This window comes from Fistularia commersonii, chromosome 25 (genome assembly GCF_037954325.1).
Source record: "Fistularia commersonii isolate RoL2024-O1a breed Wild chromosome 25, RoL_Fcom_v1.0, whole genome shotgun sequence".
Classification (NCBI taxonomy): domain Eukaryota; kingdom Metazoa; phylum Chordata; class Actinopteri; order Syngnathiformes; family Fistulariidae; genus Fistularia; species Fistularia commersonii.
In genome coordinates, this window is record NC_141308.1 from 8,032,814 (window position 1) to 8,049,279 (window position 16,466).

The 16,466-nt window shown below is 41.8% G+C and overlaps 3 protein-coding genes across 3 annotated transcripts; 2 read left to right on the forward strand and 1 right to left on the reverse strand.

Moving 5' to 3' along the window:
• The first annotated feature begins 839 nt into the window (after nucleotides 1–839).
• pif1 (PIF1 5'-to-3' DNA helicase homolog (S. cerevisiae)) lies at nucleotides 840–9,851 on the forward strand. Its single transcript, XM_086173122.1, has 12 exons — nucleotides 840–1,385; nucleotides 1,467–1,590; nucleotides 3,168–3,293; nucleotides 3,992–4,145; nucleotides 4,908–5,022; nucleotides 5,470–5,576; nucleotides 5,651–5,790; nucleotides 6,165–6,271; nucleotides 6,393–6,480; nucleotides 7,269–7,414; nucleotides 9,443–9,634; nucleotides 9,804–9,851. The coding sequence occupies exons 1-12, from the start codon at nucleotides 840–842 to the stop codon at nucleotides 9,849–9,851; spliced, it is 1,893 nt and encodes a 630-aa protein (XP_086029248.1).
• Nucleotides 9,852–10,825: 974 nt separating this feature from the next.
• On the reverse strand, nucleotides 10,826–12,574 carry LOC147219079 (cytochrome b-c1 complex subunit 6, mitochondrial-like). The gene is made up of 4 exons (XM_086173273.1): nucleotides 12,440–12,574; nucleotides 11,927–11,995; nucleotides 11,278–11,439; nucleotides 10,826–11,202 (listed from the first exon to the last, which is right to left on the reverse strand). Exons 1-4 carry the CDS (start codon nucleotides 12,485–12,487, stop codon nucleotides 11,170–11,172), a joined length of 312 nt encoding a protein of 103 aa, XP_086029399.1. The 5' UTR covers nucleotides 12,488–12,574; the 3' UTR covers nucleotides 10,826–11,169.
• A 184-nt stretch (nucleotides 12,575–12,758) lies between these two features.
• nsun4 (NOP2/Sun RNA methyltransferase 4) lies at nucleotides 12,759–16,466 on the forward strand. Its single transcript, XM_086172613.1, has 8 exons — nucleotides 12,759–12,866; nucleotides 13,249–13,468; nucleotides 13,606–13,765; nucleotides 14,113–14,267; nucleotides 14,364–14,524; nucleotides 14,615–14,739; nucleotides 14,972–15,104; nucleotides 15,759–16,466. Exons 1-8 carry the CDS (start codon nucleotides 12,774–12,776, stop codon nucleotides 15,900–15,902), a joined length of 1,191 nt encoding a protein of 396 aa, XP_086028739.1. The 5' UTR covers nucleotides 12,759–12,773; the 3' UTR covers nucleotides 15,903–16,466.

The following is a 16,466-nucleotide window of genomic DNA, read 5'->3' on the forward strand; positions in this document are numbered from 1 at the left end:
AAAGGAAACCGAGCCTTGTTAAATGCATGTATTATGATATATGAAGATGCTTTCATAATATACTGTAATTTGTGAATTCTTTCAGTAATTTTTTCCCTCATCAAAAATATATTTTTTAATATTATATAGTTTTTAATATATTTAAAAACATAAATAAGCAGACCATAACTTCCTCTGTGCTACATCATTCCCAGGGCCTGTGTTAGTATTTACATATGTCACCAAAAATACATGTAACTGGAAAGGGGTCAATATAATTTTTGAAAATATATTTAAAAATATAAAAAACATACACAATTCCGTTTTAACGTCAATAATATACGATGACAGATAAACATTTGTTACTATTTGTTCAGCTCCGACAAGAAATTGAAACAATAATCGAACTTCAAGATTTCTCTCTTGACGTCGCTTCTAAAGCTGGTACTACTTCCGCGTAAAGCGCACACACGTGACGTCAGAGTAAGGGGCGGTGACATTCTTACTTCATTGGCTGATTTATTAAATACCCGCTCTCTGATTGGCCAGCGACATCCTTATCCCATTGGCTCGTTTCACGTTCGCTGACGATTTGAAATCGGTTTTCCGCGAGACTAGAGAGCGACTGCAGGCGAAACGGTCGGGGAAAGGTCTGTCACATTTTAACGTTTTTATTTAATTTTTTTTTTTATTGTATAACATTCCCTTCACGGCCGATCTACGGTTCCGGACACGCGTCACTCTCCACCGAGGGTGATGTGTGTGTGTGTGTGTGTGTGTGTGTGTGTGTGTGTGTGTGTGTGTGTGTGTGTGTGTGTGTGTGTGTGTGTGTGTGTGTGTGTGTGTGTGGTGGGGTCATCATGTCCGACGAGGACAGCGGGTCCGAGCTCCAGTGCTGCGTGATCACGGAGCATCTCAACTCCTCGGGTCAGGCGACGCGGAGACAGGTCACCCGCAAAGCCAATGTTGTTTTGGGACGAAACGAGTTCCAGGAGATCATCCTGAGGGTCCATCATGGGAAGATCCCACATAACTACTCCCTGAAAGACTTCACATTGTTCACGAAGTTTGCCAGAGAAGGAAAGTGCACCATTAAGCTGCTTCCGGAGAACATCCAGGTGCTCATCTCCAACTGTCCTCCTGACCGGCTCAGCATCTTCCTGAAGACCCTGAGCATCAAACACCAGGCGTGGCGGTGCAGCAAACCTCTGAGTGACAGGGAGAAGCTCAAAGCTGGACTTCCGCGCAGCTTCGAGGCCATCAGCCCCCTGCAGCAGAAGGACATCCAGAAGGTCAATGAGCTCCGATGTAAGGCGCCCCACCAGGGACCGGCAGATCGCACCAATAAAATGGCAGGCGCTGGACAACAGGTCAAAAGGTCAAGGGGTGACTGTAACTTCAGTCCTGTGAGTTTTAAAATTTATTTTTACCAGACTGACTCGGCATCAGCAACCGGGGTGTTAAGTGACCCAGCTCGATGATTTCAGGTGAAAAACAACCCCAGCAAGAAGCCCGTCCTGTCTCTGCCGTCACGGAAGCTGAACAAAGAACAGGCCGGTGTCCTCGGCGCCGTGCTGAGTGGCAAGAATGTCTTCTTCACGGGAAGTGCAGGTATCAACATTTACATACATAGAGACGGTTTTACATAGATACTTAATGCTGTAATTATTTACCATTATCACTACATTATTGTCTGAGACACAACAATAATTTGAATCGGTTTAAGTATCCAAAGTAATTTAAGTCCTTTTTCAATTGTCATTGTCTATCTCCATTTGCCTGAAGATTGGAGATGAAGTGTAATGGTGCCTAGTTTTGAGAATAAGGGGGATGTGGAGAATTGCGACAGTTATAGAGCGATAAAGTTGATGAGTCATACAAAGAAGTTATGGGAAAGAGTAGTGGAAACTAGCCTGAAAGTAGACATCAGCATTTGTGAAAAGCAGTATGGCTTCATGCCTAGAAAGAGATGCAGTATTTGCCTTGAGAATGCTAACAGAGAAGGTCAGAGGGAGTTGCATAGTGTTTTTGTTGACCAAGAAAAAGCATATGACAGAGGCCAAGAGAGGATCCCTGGAATTGTATGAGGAAGTCTGGAGTAGCAGAAAAGTATGTTAGACCGGTGCAGGACATGTATGCTAGCTGTGAGACAGTGGTGCAGTGTGCTGTAGGGGTAACAGAGAAGTTCAAGGTGGAGGTGGGACACCATCAGGGATCAGCTCTGAGCCCCTTCTTGTTTGCAGTGGTGATGGACAGGCTGACAGATGACGTTAGACAGGAATATCCATGGACCATGATGTTTGCAGATGACATTGTGATCTGTCGTGAGGGCACAGAACAGGTTGAGGAAAATGTAGAGAGGTGGAGGTATGCGCTGGAAAGGAGGGCAATGAAAGTTAGTCACAGCAAGACAGAGTATATGTGTGTAAATGAGAGGAACGGTGTGGAATGGTGGACTGGTTAGGCTACAGGGAGTGGAGATCAAGAACTTGAAGGCTTTCAGCTACTTGGAGTCAACAGTCCAGAGCAGCGGAGAGTGTGGAAAAGAGGTGAGGAGTTCAAGCAGGTGGAGAAAAGTGTCAAGGGTACTATACGATAGAAGACTATCGGCCAGAATGAAAGGAAAGATGTACAAGACAGTGGTGAGACCAGTGATGCTGTATGGACTAGAAACTGTGCCAATGATGAAAAGACAGGAGGCAGAGCTAGAGGTCGCAGAGATGAAGATGCTAAGATTCTTCTAGGATCAGGAATGAGTCTGTCAGAGGGACGGCACATGTTCGATGTTTTGGAGAGAAGGTCAGAGAAGCCAGACTGAGATGGTTCGGTCATGTACAGAGGAGGGATAGTGAATATATTGGCAGATGGATGCTGAAATTGGAGCTGCCAGGCAAGAGGTCTAGAGAAAGACCAAAGAGAAGATTTATGGATGGAGTGAGAGAGGATATGAAGATAGTTGGTGTGAGAGAGGAGGATACAGAGAACAGGGTTAGATGGAGGAGGTTGATTCGCTGTGGCGACCCCTGGAGGGAAAAGGCAAGAGGAGAGGAAGAAGAGGAGGTTTATTTCCATTTCAAAATGCAGAAAAAAATATAAAGAGAATATTAAAGTTAAAAAGTATGTGAATTAGACGAATTGACATTGCAATTTATTTGTCAAATTGTGTTAATTTTCAAACGTGTTTTCAGGTACGGGGAAGTCCTTCTTACTCAAGAGAATCATTGGATCGCTTCCCCCAAAGAGCACCTTTGCCACGGCCAGCACAGGAGTGGCAGCCTGCCATATCGGAGGGACAACCTTACACAGCTTTGCAGGTCAGTCTCTATTATTTTCATAAACATTGCATAGTTTTCATTGTTTTGTTTTTTTATTGTCTTTAAAGGATCTAAGATTATTGTGAACTGTTTAATGCCAATAATTGGAATCAGCAGTTGGAGAAAAAAAAGTCAGATGACAGGCAAAACAAATCTGAGATCGAAAACTACAGAGGTATAAATAATAATATTGCATGTCATTACTGAAAAGAGACCATTTTCTAAGCCCAAAAGCCAAATTCATACTTGTCTTAACAGGACACTCTATGAACGAGTATGCAAAGGCCTCTGTACTGACTAAAAAATAATTAAACACATGAAACACGAGATTTGACCATTAATTTCTCTTAATGTACAAGTTCAAATCACATGAAACTGGAGATAAGACCTAAATATCAAACAATACCCAGTGAATAGTTGGCACGTATCATGAAAGGAACCACTAAAGTACTAAATGACTAAAGACATTGGACTAATAGTTCCAGCTTTACTCACCTAAGAAAGAGATTTGCACCTTCTGTCTGTCTGAGTGTAGAAGAGCTGCAGGCCTGGCCTGGCTCCCAGGGCGGTGACGTTTTTAAGTTTATGAATCTTTAATGTAATTAAGAGAAGATGATAGACTGTACTTTTCTAGTGTCCCCGCACCAGTTTATCTTTTTTTTTTTTTTTTTTCCTCCTACCTTCTGTCTGTTTTGCAGGTATTGGCTCCGGCTCGGCCCCACTGGAGCAGTGCATCAACCTGGCCCAGAGGCCCCGGGTGTTGCAGCACTGGACCAGCTGCCGACACCTCATCATCGACGAGATCTCCATGGTGGAGGCCAGCTTCTTTGACAAGCTAGAAGCCGTTGCACGGTGAGAACGGAGCCTGTGATGTAAAAGAAACGATCGGTCGTCACGGAAAATGAGAAAAGAGCTGAAGGATAGCATCAATACATCAATACAATACATGCAGATCCATGGATGGAAATGGTATCAGATATTAAATCACCAAAAAAGGAAATGACTCATTGGAAATATATGTCAAGAGGAGATACTGTCATTGTACTTTTCCCACTTCACCTTGGTCGTCATGGTAGCGAACTTGAGAGATGCTCGAACAACCTTATGCATACATAGAGTATGCAGTGTACATATATTTAGAGGAAGGCTTTGATAGGGAAGTGCACAACCTGTGGCATATGATTTCTTTTTAAAGGCTTTTTGTTTTTTGCTGAATAGAGGGGCGGATTGCAAAGCGACAACAATAAAAACATAAAATATTCATCAGACCAACAGTGTATGGCTCCCCACTCAGCGCTGTCTGGATAGTGAATGCCTCAATTGAAGTTTTTTTTTTTAGGGAAAAATTACAATTTTCTTCGATTAAAGATCCCAACATTAATTTTTTATTGTGACAATTTTATTTGTAGTCTTTTACGGATTGTGTTTTTGCCACTCAGTAGCTGTGAAGCGCTGGATGCTTGGCATCGGTGAAAGCACTGGATTATACGTTAGCTGGACTTTGAGCCCGCGGTACAGCATCATTCCTTTTTGTTTAGACTCAAATGAGAAAAGGAATTTGTCGAAAGCAAGCCGGGGTGATTTTCAAATCACGCAGTGTCTGCTCTATGGCAGGTCGGTGAGAAGATCTACCCAACCGTTCGGAGGCATCCAGCTCATCGTCTGTGGCGACTTCCTCCAGTTGCCTCCTGTGTCCAAGGGCAAAGAAAAGGCCGTTTTCTGCTTCCAGGTAAGATCAGTTAGAATTCAGACCACAGACGGGTGTTGACACCTGAATATTTATCACAGGCTGCATAGCTTCTCTCCCAAGGACACTTCAATTACTGTCTCCTATTTGCTTCCAAAGAGAAAAGATTGGCTGAACAAATGCTATAATATTCAGTTTTTGAATGTATATCCAGTTAGCTTTTTTACCCTATTTTATATGAATATACATCCGAGATTTATAGTGCCTCATTGGCAGTTTATTCATGAGATGGGATAAGTCACTTAAAAAATAAATTGAGAAAAAAATAAGAGGCATCATTTTTAGCCATCTTAGTACCAAATCCCATTGTGTAACATCACTATTCTAAAATACCCATTTAATGCCATGTATTTTCAAAAAAAGACCGCTTTAGGTTCTCTGCTTGACCCAATAAGATGTATTTATTTTCATTTTTTTCATTAATCTCAGGCCAGAAGCTGGCGTAAAGTTATCCATGTCAACATGGAGCTCACAGAGGTGCGGCGGCAAACCGACAAGTCCTTCATCTCGCTCCTGCAGGCGGTCAGGATGGGAAGGTAACCCGACGGTCTCTAACAGTATCGACAGGGAGAAAAATTTCACACGCTAAATTTCCTTCGTTCTTTAACAGGGTGACAGAGGAAGTCACGGTGAAACTGAAGAAAAGCGCCCATCACAAAATTGACAGAGACGGTATCGTGGCAACGCGACTTTGCACCCACAAGGATGACGTGGAGCTCACAAACGAGAACAAGCTGCAGCAGCTGCCGGGTCTGAAGTGTTTCCTTTCCACTCGCCAAACTCCTTCACCTTTTCGGTGTTGTCTCATGTTCAGGGGGAAATTCATACTTGTTGCTATCAGTTTCCTCGAAGGCTTTTTCTTTTCTTTTTTTTTTTAAACCCTCAGCCACCTTAATTTTCTCACTCTCATTATTACATGTATTGATTTCCTTAGATTCTAAGGGCTAATTGAATCAAGATGCCGCGGTGGGTGGAGTGGATCCACTCCCACCGCCAAAACCTCCCAAGTTAATTATTATAAAACCAAAGTCATTTCGACTTAAATGTTAAAACCGAGTATCTACATCCTTTATCATTAAAATAGCCACCGATCGCCCCATTAAATGACTGTTTGAATTGTTCAGGGCCCCTGCGGGTGTTCGAGGCCCTGGACAGTGACCCGGCCCTGGTCAAGACCATTGACGCTCACAGTCCCGTCAGCAGAGTGATCCAACTCAAAGTGGGAGCTCAGGTAGGCGTTTGTCTGTCGGCGTTAACTGGCTTTCCTAACTGTCTTCAAACGCACCGCATGGCACTCTGTATAAGTGAAGACACCCCTTTTGAAAGCTCTATTGCTTTTCTTTTTTTAAAAGGTCATTTTGACAAAGAACCTGGATGTGGCCCGAGGCCTGGTGAATGGAGCCCGAGGGGTCGTGGTAGCTTTCGAGTCAGGAAACAATGGTGAGTCCCTCAGCTTTAGCAAACTATTTTGGGATGTATTTTACTTTATCCCATGATAATTATTTGTTTATATAACAACAGGGCAACCACAAATTAGGAGGGAAGGAAAAAGGTTTTCTCTTGTTTATGCCATGCTTCTAAACCTTGTGTTCAACATGAACATGATCACCGTAACTTCCGGACGATAAGCCGTGACTTTTTTCACGTAAACGATGCGGCTAATATATGGACTTTTTTTGGGGGGGTGGGGGGCTAACGAGCTTCACGCCGCTAAAACATTTATCCTCGTCACATCGGACTAATGAAATTACCGGGAAATTCTGAGTCTGTTCATCTCTGACACCGAAGAAGACAGCTTTGACAGTTTTAGTGCGCAGGAGGAAGCCCGAGATAGCGATCGGCTAGCCGGTACGGCTTATATCGAGGTGCGCTTAATAGCCCAGAAATTACGGTACTTATTTTCTTTGTTTGTTTCGGAGATGTGTTACTATCGTCGTTTTAGGGGTTTTATGAGTGGCTTTAACAAACCACTCATTTCTATTGAACTGTATACACCATTAAATGGTAAAAGCCCATTCACTTTGAATTAGTTCAGATACTCCCTGCCCATCAATGGAATTACATGTAGGGCTTACATTATATGATACAGGACAAACTAAGTCATCGTTACTTGATATATTTAGAAAAATATAGGCCTACTTGACCTGAGAGTGTGTGGACAATATTTTATCTCACCTCGCTGAGGGGAGGGAGTTGACCGTCTGTTTGATCATAATTTGTCGCCCCAGGACCCCCCCGTGTGCGCTTCCTTTGCGGCGTAACAGAGGTGCTGAAGCCTGTTCGCTGGGTTTTCAAGTCCGGAGGTGGCGTCTTGCTGAGTCGACAGCAGCTGCCGCTCAAATTAGCCTGGGCCATCTCCATACATAAGAGCCAGGTGAGCTGAAAGCATTTCTTCCTATTAAAAAAACACCGGAATTACCTCACTTTGTCTCCGTGGACAGGAATTGTTCAATTGTTTGGCTTCTTCCTCTTTAGGGAGTGACTAACTGGATGTTTGTCTATTTTTGATTCATTTTGCCAGAGAAGTAATTTTTCTCTCCATTTTTTGTAATCATACCCAAACAGGTTAAAATGGCTCCTCTTTCAATTGTGGAGTCTTAGTCAGACTCATCTTTTTTTTTAGCTTCAATGTTCAATGTTAGACCACAGGGAGAAGAAAGATGAGTGTTTTCACTGAACCCACTGACACCCCTCATCTCCTCTCTCCTAATACCCAGAAAAAAGATAATGTTCCCTCTTTTTTTTTTTATTTGAGGTTATATATGAGAATTGCCAGAGATTCAAAGGACAATTTATTTCTATATTATCACTCTGAAGTCGTCCTGGCAGAATGCTTCAGGAATTTGGAGTCACTTACATAAGCAAAATGTTACCTGAAAAATGGCTGCGAACTCTCAAGCGGTTACAGATCAATAACTGTTATAAGAAAACAACCAGTCCATTTGAAAAATTAAAATAATTATATAAATATTTTTTTCTTTTTAATTTTTTTTTTTAAACCAATTGAGTTGTATATTACAGGTAATATCAGTAATACATTGACATATCCTGTTTCTTAAATGAAGGTGTATATTAATTTGGGATTTTAATCTGAACAAATATCACCAGTCAAACTTTAATGGGTCATAATCAAGGTCCTAAATGTTAACCCCTAACCATGAGTTGTAAAACTGGATTTCTGAAATGTAATCCGTAAAATACCACATTTTGTGCCCGACTTAATTCGAAATAAGGCAGTGGTATGAGTGCTTTTTACCTATAATAAAAGATGGGGTGATCAATAGGAGGCATATCGATCTATTTACACACGTCTCATCAGATTAATTGTCATTGCTGCCATCGGCAATTTTGGTGCCTTGCCTGCCTCTAAAACCAACCATTAACTCAAAAGCCTCATTATGTATTTACCACTTTTTAATTAAAGTAAATTTTTATTTCTCCTGTTATCAGCAGTTCTGTCTTTGCTTTATAGCCTCTGAATGTTGTGTGCATGCATGTGTGTGGGCACAAAGCTCTTGCATACAAACAGCCCTCACAGGGTTCAGGTTCGATGACTTGCATGTGTAATGACCTTCCCCATGGCCAATTAGCTCTCCCTTGTACTCAGGGTTAAGCTTTCTGACACCTTGTTGCTATGGTGAGGATGCAGCGGCCTTATTTTGTAAAATGGATGTCAATACTTAGCGTCATTAAGTGTAACTTAAAGCCCCAGATTGTGACACTGGACAAGGGGCTCCGCTATAGCCTGACTGTTCGAGGAACCCTGGTTCAGTTCGGATAAGGGAGCGTTTCTGTGTGGAGTTTGCATGTTCTGCATGTTCTCCTTGTGTCTGTATGCAGCAGGTTAATTGGAAAAAATTGGGAAAATTGCCCCGTGTGAGTCAGTCAGTCAGCATCTCCCGCAACCCTGAGTTCAGGATAGGCGGCAGACAATAGATGGATGCTTTGGGAAATTATATGATGCTCCTGGAGAACATGATGACGTTGCTTAACAAATTCCTAATTTTTTAAGAATTTTTCTCAATTCTTCCATTGAAGAAATATGGGAGATGTTTTGTGTAAGAGAGAAGTCAAGATGTGTATCATCACCCATCCTCTTACTGCGATACATGAATGAGTGGTTTCATCAGGGGCAACTCAGCTGGGAAGCTTCACTCTGCCCTCACACTTCAATATCCTGATCCCCAGTCACGAGACGAAGAAGAGGCCGAAGGCTAATGACGTCTTTCAGCGTCACTGTGGCGTCTCCACCGCTACAGCAACAAGTCAATGTCAAACCTTCATTCCCCTCAGGAAATGAAATTCATTGTGCTGCAGGAGAATAACGGAGGCTGGACACAGCTCGATTGCTTGCCCTAAATCATACTGGGAAATTACTTAAAAATTTTCATTATTCTTTCAGGGGATGACTTTGGACTGCGTGGAAATTTCTTTGGCGCGTGTCTTTGAGTGCGGCCAGGCGTATGTGGCTCTGTCTCGGGCTCGGAGTTTGGAGGGTCTGAGGGTCATGGACTTCGACCCGCGTGTCGTCCTGGCAGATCTAGACGTTCTCCTCTTCTACAAGAAACTGAGGAAGGAGAGGCTCCTCATGCAGGTGAATGAGTTTTATCTGCTGATAGTGATGCATTATTTCATTTCATATGGAGGCATAACTGTAGGATCTCATGGTTTTAAGTGTCAAATCATAACTGTCACACCATAGAGCAGCTGTTTGAGACTCTTATTGTATTCAGTAGTTGTAAACTATTTCCTGCTCTCTGCAGGCCTCCATGGATGACTTTGTCGACCTCAACAAAGAAAACTTCTACTGAAGGTCCCAGTTTGTAACCATCTGAACTTGAAGCATCTACTTCCCAGATCCTGTCAGTGTGCACTCACACCACCACCTAGTGCTCAGTGGTGAAACATTTTGAACGTTTTATTTATTTTTTTTATATTCTATATTTATTATCATGAAATTTAGGTTGTAGTTCAATGCATTCTATTGTACAGAACCTTTTTGGATTATTTTTACTTTGTCTTTTAATAAAAGTCAAAACATTTTTTTAAAGTTTTCCTGAACATCCTTCCCTTTAGTGATTTACTATGTCAATGTGCCCCCTCCTCCACGAGTGCACACACACACACACTTTGCTCCATGTAGTAATATGGGCAAATACTTCAGTTTTACCTCTTTGAAAGCAAGGTCATGTATTTGGCTAATAAATGTATTATTTTAACAACCATATACTGGGTTAGAAGTCATTACCTTTGTACTAAATGACTGCAAAACAGAATGCTAAGTATTTAAGTGTGACAATAGCTTTTTTTTAACAAAAAAACAAAACAGCACACTTAGTAATTTTGTTCTTTATTAACCCCCTTTGGGAGGTTCGTTCTCGGCAATTAACCCATCATGGATGAACCATGAGCAGTAGGTTGCCGTCCACCAGTGCCAGGGTAGGAGTTAGGGGTTCAGTGTCTTGCTCAGCTGGGAATTGAACAAAGAATGTTTCTTTCCATTGATGATTGTCTTACCTCCTGCACCATGGCACACCCCCAAAGGAAGGTCCCACCAAGATTTGAACTCGGATCATTGGATTCAGAGTCCAGAGTGCTACCCATCACACCATGGAACCGCTACCCAGCCTCAAATGTTTTTAAATCGGACTTCTGAATGCACTTTCTGACCAGATAAAGTCCTGATGTACAGATATCAGAATCCCCCTGAATCATCGTGTCACACACGTAAGCCTGCAGCACTCGATGCAGTTTGGTCCAATGTAGAATCGAAAAGCAGCTCAAGTGATATCCAAATAAACTTTATTTTCCTGTCTGAAAAATCCATGGCCATGAGGTAAATTGCAGAACCACAGAAGCAAACTGGGTTTTGAGCTGAGATCACATGATTTGTCTGAACCATATCAGTGTCAAGATGAAATGCCAGCCAATGAAGCAGTGACTTAATATATGTACAACCCACTTCATAACATTATACTGTTTGTACACAAAAGATGGCATGCTTTTAGTCAAAGGACCCAAAGAAACATTAAAACAGAACAATTAACAGTTCATTACTATTCCACTTATGTTTACAATTTCTTTTAAATAGGAACTACAGCTGCATGTGGTGGACACTGAGTGAGCCGGTCATTTGACTTTGTGGAACAGCTTGTGTGCTACCTGTGGAAGAGGAAAACAAGGAAATAATAAGACAAAGGAGTTTCGTCCTTCACTGTGTGTTTGTGTTATACTTACGCAATGGTCCCGTGCATGCAGGAAGTCAAACAGTTCTTCTGTGCACTCCTCGTCAGTGCTGGATCTGGAGCTGACGCGAGCCTCGCAGATCTCAAGGTTCTGCTTGTAGTGCACACAGTGTTCCGTCTCTTCACATTTAGCGCGTATTGTTTCTAGGGGATCCTGAAGTTGGAGAAGAATTTTGACTGCCAGGAAATTGGACCAATGCTTTTTAGATTAATCTGGCTGACCGATACCACAGGCTATCTTTTCTTGTGTTCAGCTCAGTAAACATTAACTGGGTCTGTGAGGTGAAAATTATGGTACATCGTGGTCTATTTCATTTGACAAATTAAGGATAACAGAATGCAAGGAAAGCAGGGGTTTCACTATGCCATTTATTCCAACACTACTGTATTTTCATTATAATTGACTGATAGGTTTAAGAATTATACACCAATCTCGGCAGGTGTTACTTATTCATATCATGTCATCAAGCAAGATTATTTAGAATAAATTGTTACAAAACATATTTTAAACTTTTTCGAAGTCTATAAAAACTGCTAATATTGGTTCAGACTAATATCAATGACCGGTAACATCAAAAACAACCTGTACAGTGACAGCAAAGTCTGAAAGTCTGACTTGAATTTAAGTAGCACAGACTCACCACCATGTCTTCTTCCTCCTCCTCTTCTTCTTCCTCCTCTTCCTCCTCCTCTGCAGGTGCATCTTCCTCCTGGTTAGTGCAATAAACTTATTATAAAATTTACCGTGGCATAAAAGAAGTCAAATGACCATTACTTCTAATTTTTTCCTCAATATAATCATTAAATGTGCCTTGAAGGAGCCCCAATGCCAAACAGTGTAGCAGATTTGAAGGAGTGCAACCTAGCAAGTTTAATATTGAAACCACTGATAACTTAAGGGACCCATGGTTGTCGTCGACCAACATTAGTAAAACATAACATATATGCGATGCACGGAATAGAATAGCATAGCATAGATTGTTACAGTTCAAATTTCCCTCCCTCTTCACATCTGGGGAGTGAACATATTTTGTAATGCTGCCTTAAGCCGATGTTACAAGGGTCGAGCTAGCTACACCGTCGAGTTACATATACTCTAAAACAACACCAAAATTAAAAAAAAAACTAAAATAAATCGACCGTTTTGTCTTTACCTCGTCGTCCGGGTCGTCGTAAGTGATCATTTTCCTCTCAAAACCCATGACGAAGACTCTGAAACTGACCCGAGAGTGACTCCAAGAGAGAGGAGAGGGATCCAAGCTAGCTGCTCTACAGCGCTGAGGACATAAGGTCGGTCACACGCAGGAAACGTCGGGAAGACTCACCGGATAAACTTTCTTATTGGACGATGTATGTGATTGAAGTTACTCTGGTTCAATAGCCATTGAGATTGAGTCGTCAGTCCCGCCCCCTTCACCGGCTCTCAGCGGAACTTTGTTAAAGGGGTTGTTCGTACGAAGTCGGACCATTTCATCGTCGCACACCGCTATGGCTTTGCTGCCGGACACCAGACTGCTATTGAGGAGAGTCAAAGACCTAAGATGTTTGACGCCCAAAAGACACCGAGTCAAACAGAAATGGGTACTTTTTAAAGATAGTTGTGTTTTGTGCTGTATATTTTCCAATTTATTGGGAAAGAAACATTCACAGACATAGGCCCTTTCTAATGTCAAGTGTTATTTTTACTTGGCAACAGCCGTGCCTAACCAAGCTACGTTAACTTGTGTGTAAATATTCATGTTAATTAAGTGACAATTTAACTGCTTTAGTCATCACATTATAAACCGTGATTTACTCACATGGGTATTTAGCATGCTGAGTTGAATTTTCAAGATTTGCTTTCAACACCAATCACACTTAACATTTTTATGTTTTCATTTACTTTACGCTACACAGCTATTTTTGCACAGAGAGCTTAGATGGCATGTCAATGAACTCCCTCTCTCCTCTGGTCACCCTACAGGCTGCCACACATCCAAAGCACCCCCCCACCCATTTAGCCCTGCAGCACTTTGATTCCACGTATGGCTCTCAACTGGGGCAGCTGTGGCCTTCGGTGCGAGTCGCCCTGCTCTGTGAGAAAAAGTATGGAGCCCTGCTCAATAATTTCTCCCAAGATACTACCCTGGAGGCCCTCCAAGGCCAAGGATGCACAGACTTTATAAGCGACACCCATCAAAAGTGTAAGGTGGAATTTGTATACAAACTAAAGCTACCAATGTGAAATTGGCAGTTCACTTATTTATGAGTTTTATGAAAGAGGCATTGCGGTCATGTTTGTCAGTCCCGATCAGTTCCGTATTCTTTGTTGTTTCTGCAGTTCAGGTTTCTTTAATGAGAGAACAAGAAGTCCAATTCAAGGATGACGCTGAAGGCACCTCCGATGTCGTCGATCAGCCGTTACCACTTCCACGCCTCAGCCCTAACGTCAAGTGCTTTGTGTTTCCCAGAGGAAATATCACAAGATTCAGTCCTGCCAAGTAAGATTTTATGCAATGGGTATAATCATTCAAAAATTCTATTATATACAACCTGCCCATGTTTATCACTTCAATTGTTGGTTAAAAACTTGGAAACCATTGTCAATCTCAGAAAATGTTGACATGCTTGGAAATTGTCTTCAGGCTTTAGAGTTTCTAAAATTTCTTCTTATCCAAACACTTCAGAATTTTTTTTAAGCTAAAATATTGAAAGTCCTGTTAAGTGAAAAAGTAGAAACAAAAAGAGCATCTCTAGCTTAAAATTAATTACGAGTCGTATTCTCTGTGATATTGCTGACAACTTGAGCAAAACCACAGGTGCATACTGATACTCTTGTCCTCTTCAGACCCGACACAGTTGGTCTGCTGGGTTACTACCTGATGGACGCAGCCTCTGTGTTGCCTTGCCTCGCACTGGATGTTCAAGAGGGTCATATTGTACTCGACCTCTGTGCGGCCCCAGGAGGCAAGAGCCTGGCTTTACTTCAGACACAATCTATACGTAAGACCTTTGTGTTTTTCCTGTTTTGGGCACTATCGTTCATTTTAATTGTCTGTCAATCAGTACAGTCTCTTCCCACTTGTCTGCCTGCTTCAGGTTTCCTGTGCTTAAATGATGCTTCGGTTTCTCGTACATCCCGACTGAGAAAGGTCCTCAATAGTTATGTTCCTAAGCAGCTTTTGACGAAAGAGAAGCTGCGCATCACTTCGTTTGATGGCACCAAATGGGGGGAAATTGAAAAGAACACTTTTGACAGAGTAAGGTTATATCATGAAGTCTGTTTTTCCTAAAAGCAGGATATTGAAATGTTTGATTTGTCTACTTTCTCATTTTCTCGCCATATTCAGGTCCTGGTTGATGTTCCCTGCACCACAGATAGATATTCGGTCATGGAGGATGACAACAACATTTTCAGCAAGAGCAGGACAGGAGAGAGACGGACGCTGCCAAAGCTCCAACTGGAGCTGCTGATGTGAGATGGTTTCTGACTTGTTCAACACACCTATAGTATGTGAATCTTTAGACTAGTCGTCAAAAGCCTTTTCTTGAATAAAGCAAATGTCGTATCTTCACAAACCAACATTATCTTTGATTTAAAAGTGCAGAACCTTGCCCTGTGTCATTATAGTTACCAGTAGTTTCCTTTGAGCAAGATTTTGAGCTTTTTTTGTGAATCCTCATTGTTATGCTTCTCAATCTTGCAGGGCAGGTATCGAAGCTGCATGCCCGGGCGGCGAGATCCTGTACTCCACGTGCACGCTCTCTAACATCCAAAACGCCAATGTGGTTGAGCAGGCGCTGCGCCTTTCTCAAGAGAAACATGGGATTCATCTTCAGGTCAGTACAATAAGCTCCCAGTTTCAATGAGATGGTCTTGAAAGTTGGGGGAGAGAGATTAAATCTGATTTCACACATATTTATACTGCTGACATCAAACCAGATGTCATTTTAACAGACAAGAAAATGACAGAAAAGTAAGTGAGCCAGAGAGAAAGTAGCAGTGTGAGGTAAAATATCTATGTAAAGCTGCTTCAGGATTTTGGAGTTCATCTCAGTAGAATTTACTACTGGGCATTTGTAACTCCTTCATAATAGGAGGGAATACTGATGATCCGAATGACCAAGAGATAGAAATTTACAGTAATTTATCCCGTGTTCAAGTTTCAAGAGAGCAAGCAGCACTCCCTTCTATCCCTTAATACATTACTTGTAAAATTACCCAATTTTTTTTAAATAATAATAGAACATTTCGTATACTCCTCCTATTATTGTAAATGGTACACTGTCAATCCACTGTTCTTATACCCTCCAGAGGGTGTTGTTGTTGTCCCACCTCTGAATTTTCTCGACGCCCCATGAATGTAGCAACATAGGGAACAGACTACTTAAATATTTCAAATTTGTAAACTCCCATCACATCAGAATTTTTTTTTTCTTTCTTTTTAACATTTTTTTCCTTTGTTGACTTTGTTTAACCGTCTCCTCCTCTAGGTTATGGATTTGCGGCCACTCACATACATGTTCAGGAGTACCTTTCACTTCGCATCAGGACTCCTCCACGGTGAGATGGTCATCCCACACCTAGCTGCCAACTTCGGGCCCATCTATATGTGCAAACTGAAGAGGCTGACATAGACAGAGAAGTGTTGGACACTTTGCCCAAAAGCTTCATTATTCCATTGATGTGCGTACCCTGGCCTGTGCATAAGGCTGTTACTATTCATGGATTGGACTGTATTTTGTTTATTTCTGACTTATTACAAGAAGGGATGCGTCTGTGGAGCTGCCTCATGCCTTTCAACAAGAAGATCGAATTGCATGTTTTTGAGAAGAGACCGGAAGTTGGATAGTTGCCTTATGTACACCTAGGGAGGGGAGGTTATTACAACATAGACGATTACAAGTGTGTCCTGGGAAAAATATAAAAAAAAGCACACCGGCATAAAGAGAATTAATCATGTTTTCAACACAGAGTAAGAAAGCTTGTATATTTTAAAGTTCTTGACCAAAAATTTAAACTGAGCTACCATGTTTTATACTGTCATGATTTTATGGAATATTGAGGAGTTTGATAGCTTCCTTCAGTTCCTTCCCCCCCTCTCATTTTGTGGCACTGCAGCAAACAACTGTCTCAAAAATTTGGTGGCCAGAAAGCTCAGTTCATGCTCTTGAACAATGTAAATAAATGAATAATTAAAA

Coding starts and splice junctions, on each gene's coding strand:
- nsun4 (XM_086172613.1), top strand. CDS start 12,774: ATGGCTTTGCTGCCGGACACCAGACTGCTATTGAGGAGAGTCAAAGAC. Junction 13,469..13,605: donor AAGCGACACCCATCAAAAGT/GTAAGGTGGAAT, acceptor TTGTTTCTGCAG/TTCAGGTTTCTTTAATGAGA. Junction 13,766..14,112: donor ACAAGATTCAGTCCTGCCAA/GTAAGATTTTAT, acceptor TGTCCTCTTCAG/ACCCGACACAGTTGGTCTGC.
- pif1 (XM_086173122.1), top strand. CDS start 840: ATGTCCGACGAGGACAGCGGGTCCGAGCTCCAGTGCTGCGTGATCACG. Junction 5,577..5,650: donor CAGGCGGTCAGGATGGGAAG/GTAACCCGACGG, acceptor GTTCTTTAACAG/GGTGACAGAGGAAGTCACGG. Junction 7,415..9,442: donor TCTCCATACATAAGAGCCAG/GTGAGCTGAAAG, acceptor TTATTCTTTCAG/GGGATGACTTTGGACTGCGT.
- LOC147219079 (XM_086173273.1), bottom strand. CDS start 12,487: ATGGGTTTTGAGAGGAAAATGATCACTTACGACGACCCGGACGACGAG. Junction 11,996..12,439: donor ACGACGACCCGGACGACGAG/GTAAAGACAAAA, acceptor TGCACTAACCAG/GAGGAAGATGCACCTGCAGA. Junction 11,203..11,277: donor TGCATGCACGGGACCATTGC/GTAAGTATAACA, acceptor CCTCTTCCACAG/GTAGCACACAAGCTGTTCCA.